At 51.0% G+C, this 4,228-nt stretch overlaps 1 protein-coding gene across 1 annotated transcript; it reads right to left on the bottom strand.

The window, feature by feature from the left end:
* Window positions 1-263: 263 nt before the first annotated feature.
* On the bottom strand, window positions 264-4,220 carry CHPF2 (chondroitin polymerizing factor 2). The gene is made up of 4 exons (XM_035311254.1): window positions 3,794-4,220; window positions 2,673-3,237; window positions 2,082-2,264; window positions 264-1,809 (listed from the first exon to the last, which is right to left on the bottom strand). Exons 1-4 carry the CDS (start codon window positions 4,063-4,065, stop codon window positions 547-549), a joined length of 2,283 nt encoding a protein of 760 aa, XP_035167145.1. The 5' UTR covers window positions 4,066-4,220; the 3' UTR covers window positions 264-546.
* Between the last annotated feature and the right edge of the window lie 8 nt (window positions 4,221-4,228).

Genomic DNA, 4,228 nt, shown 5'->3' with positions numbered 1-4,228 from the left:
AGTAGAAGTGCACTGAACGGTTTTGTCCAGTAGCAAACCAGACACACAGTGTTTGTCTCCTTGAAAATGAACGCACGAAGAGACAAACATGGCAGGGTGGAACAACAGCACCAAGGGTGGCATAGCCAAGGTAACCTTGCTTCAGTGCACATCTCATATTCACTGTCTGCACTGCTTGTCAGAATTGCATAGCTTAAATTAAGATAAACTCTACAGCTCTTTTTCCATCCCTCATCCCAGAGCCTAGAAAGTTTAAAACTGTATCACTCTGCTTGGAAAGAAATCTTTATTGATTAAAAAAGAAAACAAAAAAACAGTAAAACAACAAGAACAAAAGAAAACAAAACAAAGGAGTCCACACAGAAAAAAACAAAAACCCCACAAAAACAGCCTCTCTCCACAGCCCATGCCTGTGCTGCAGAGCAAGGCTGGGAAAGCCTCCCTCCTCCCTTGACCTCTCACACCCTTCACCCATGGCTAGGCCGGGAAGGGGATGGAAAGTGACAAGTGTTAAGGTGCTGAGTAACTCGTGATGTTTCCAGTCTCTCAAGTACTGTTGGCCTGTTCCTGCTCAAAGAGGGCCATGGCTAGATGCGAGCGTGATGCAAGCCCTTCCAAGTTACTGAGGACACAACGGTGGTATAACTCCTCACTGAGCCGGGGATTGCAGCTCCTCAGTGCATATTTCTGCACTAGCCCTGGCTCCACAGCCCGAAATAAGTGCAAACCAGAATAGTGGAGGAAGACATCGAACACCTCCATGCCCTCTAGCACCTCATCTCGGTCTAGGATATCAGCTGCTAGCTTTGTACGCGCTGTCATGTAGTCAGAGTTGTAAAAGCAGGCCTCAGCAAAGGAATGTCTGTCAAAATGCCCATCCCTCAGGAAGTCGGTGCTGGAGGAAGCAGTCTGCTCACCACAGTATACCAGTGCAGGGTTGAACTCCTGAAAATGCACTGGGAAAAAGACCTGCCAATTGCTGATAGTATTCATTCGGCAGCGGTTCAGGAACTCCATGTTGATTTCCGTCCAGACACTGGCCAAGAAGAACAGAGTGTCCACAGGATGCTTCTTTGAGACTATATCCATGAGTTTCACTTGTGATGGCACCTCAGTTTTGACACTAATCCAGGGGATTTTAACTTCTGCATAGCGTTTCTCCAGTTCTCCTACCATGGTCTTGACTCCAGCAAATACATCCACTTGGCTGACCCGCTGAGCATCATACGGATGGTAGATGAAAAGCAAAGTCAGCAAGGCATTATCATGTGTGTCCAGCGTGTTCATGGCGTACATATCCAGGAAGTTTGCCACAAAATCCAAGTCCTGTACTGTCAATGGAAGCACCAGTTGCACCCGCGTGGCCTCTGTTACATATGGCATGGGAATGATTTCTACCTTACTTAAGGGCCGCACCAAGCTCACTCGTTTGACCAGAACGTGACTGTGGCCCTTTTGGGTCACCGCCTCCAGCAGTAGGTCCAGGGTATACTCCATGCCCCGTGTGGGGTCAAAACGCCGGTAGCCATTCAGCAACTGCCGCTTGCTGAAGCGGAGCAAAGGCTGGTAGCGACTGTTAAGTTGCTCAAGTGCTGACTCAATAATGTCACTGACGTCTGCTTTGCTGGCTCCAGAGAGCTCACACTTGGGAGAGCCATCGGGACAGGAGAAGAGGTACTGCTCAGTGAAGTAGTCCCAGCTGATTACCTCAAAACGTGTCTTCGGAAGAAATGGGGCATTAATCCCCACCGGCCACGTCAAGCCTGCCTCACCTGCAGGAGTCAGTGATGTCAGGTTCCTGATCTGCATCTGCGCAAAAAGAACACATACTGACACTTTCTCAAGGAAGGTCCTGTCCATTTCCCACCCAGACCTGCCTCACCACCTGGAAGCACAGCCTGATAGTATCACACCAGCTTTTGGATAGCATGGTATCAGAAGTGCTACTCCAAAGACACAGGACTATCTCCTGTGTCTGGCTGACAGCCACCTACAAACAGAAACAATCTTCTTTGACAGAGTTGAAAGAAAAGGAAACCTGCTTGGATGAGCAATATTTGCAGATATCCCTCACCACATACCTGGAGTTCCTGGATCTCCTGGTAGGCTCTCTCCAGCTGGATCCTGCTGAAGTGCTTGTGCAGCCGGTACATCAATGTCACATCAGAAACAGGGTGCACAGCAAGAGCTGCTTGGAACTCCTCCTCTTCCTCCTTTTCTGGCTCAGCATTTTTGGCCAGTTCGTAAGTGTGATAATGCTGACCCTGAGTGAACAAGAGCCAGGAAGACTGGCATGGAACTCTAATGCTCACAGCAAAGCCTTCCCTCACCCAAGACATGCATCTGCCTCTCTGTCTCTGTGCTGAGTGCAGTACCCAGAGACTGCAACACAAGTTACCCTTCATACCCTACCTCCATAAATTACACGCCTGTTTACTTCTTAGTACCAGTGCACCCTTTATCCAACCTCCAAAAAACAAAGCATGTGCTCTCTCCCCCAACTCCTCACCTTTCGTTATGGGCGTCTCCCTTGTGCCGCCACACCAGACAACCCTTTCCTCCCCTAACCTAGTGGGGTCTCACAGCAAAGTTCCTTTGCTGAGCAGCAGGGACTAGCAGAGCATGGGTTCTGTCAGACTTGCTAAGCAAAACCCTGGGGAGGGAGGTAGTACCTGGAGCTGGGAAATACAAGAGATACCCAGGAAATCAATGATGCAACGCCCCAGCCACTCGTCTGGGCGCACACTAAGGATCTCATTGCGGCAGCTGTCCAGGTGCGGATGGAGCTTAAGAAGCAGGCTGCGGGACAGCAGGTAGCCAAAGCCACCGTGGCAATAGCGGGCCTGCTCATCTCCCCCGATGAACTCCTCTGCTCGTCCCAGGTAGACATCTTGGTTAATGCTTAGGTGTGTCACCAGAGCCTTGACCTGTTCAGCCTGTGCATAGGTGTCATCCTGCATGATGTAGAACCAGTCATAGTCAGAACCGAAGTGCTGATGGATGTAGTACATGGTCTCATACATCAGCCAGATGGGACGCTCGTCTCCATGGGCCACAAGCACCATGCCATGAGGCACCTTGGCACTGCGCAACCCTGTAAAATACAGCAGGCGTGGGAAGTGATGGGCTACAGTCTTGTTCACTGCCACTGCCAACGTATTCAGGGTAGCCTTGGAAGTCAGCACTGCCACAAACAGTCTCTCATGGAATCCCAGTTCTGTCTGGATGTAGCGAGTTCTGTAAAGGAAGGATAAAAATTGAAGTACACTAATTTAGTGTCAGAACATCCTCATTACAGTCAAGTTACCACTGTAACTGCTCCATCACTTGGAGTAAGTCTTTATCTGTTAGAGTCTATTGATGGTATGAACACTTAAGCCTAAGAGGAGAGCTTTAAGAGCAGATTCACTAGTAAAAAACAAAAATATTTTTTAAAAACACTTGCTTCCGTCAAGGAACCTACAACCTTGCATCACTTATGCAATCTAGGAAACTGTGCAAGCCAAAAGAAGTTAGAGGTAACTACTAACAAGAGATACAAGTAATTACTAATGGCTTAGAACTCTCCTAATGAACAGACTGGCTAATATGTTTTTAATAGTACTTTAACACATCCTATTAGACACGTTGATCTCAGCCTGTTTTTAAATTCATTTCTACACTCCTTTAAGATAGCAAACTAAGGCACTACCTCACGCTGTTACAACTGTATTTTTTTAAAAAGCTGAAGCTGTAGAGCCCCAGTGCCCTTCATATGAAGTTATTTTCCACAAAAGAAAAGCGTTGATTTTACCTGAGCACTTTCTTGTAAGGCTTGTTGGGGTCCCTGTAGTACGGCACAATCCTAGGCCTGAAGTCCTCGTGACCCTGGCCCGGCCGTCCATCCTCTGCCTCCGGCTGCGCTCCGCCGGCGGGGGGCCCGGCCCGGCCCGCCCCCAGGCACGGGTCCTCGCCGCCGCCGTGGCTCCAGGAGGCGCGCAGCAGGCTCAGGCTGCAGCCCAGGGAGAGGCCCAACACAAGCGGCAGCACGGGCCGCAGCGCGGCCAGCAGCGTAGCCAGGCGCATGGCGGCGCCCGGCCGCGGGGGAGGCCGGTCGGGTCCGGTCCGAGCGAGCGGGGGCGGCCCCCGGCCCGCTACCGGCGGGGCAGGCTCACGGAGCCGCTCCGGCGGCCCTGGGACATCGCCGGGCGGGGCCTGCGGGCAGCGGGCGCGGGGCAGCCCCGGGCAC

The sequence above is a fragment of the Oxyura jamaicensis genome (genome assembly GCF_011077185.1).
Source record: "Oxyura jamaicensis isolate SHBP4307 breed ruddy duck chromosome 2 unlocalized genomic scaffold, BPBGC_Ojam_1.0 oxy2_random_OJ67454, whole genome shotgun sequence".
Classification (NCBI taxonomy): domain Eukaryota; kingdom Metazoa; phylum Chordata; class Aves; order Anseriformes; family Anatidae; genus Oxyura; species Oxyura jamaicensis.
This window is presented reverse-complemented; position numbering and strand designations above follow the sequence as displayed.

Coding starts and splice junctions, on each gene's coding strand:
- CHPF2 (XM_035311254.1), bottom strand. CDS start 4,065: ATGCGCCTGGCTACGCTGCTGGCCGCGCTGCGGCCCGTGCTGCCGCTT. Junction 2,265..2,672: donor CTTGTATTTCCCAGCTCCAG/GTACTACCTCCC, acceptor TTGTTCACTCAG/GGTCAGCATTATCACACTTA. Junction 1,810..2,081: donor AGGAGATCCAGGAACTCCAG/GTATGTGGTGAG, acceptor CTTTTTGCGCAG/ATGCAGATCAGGAACCTGAC.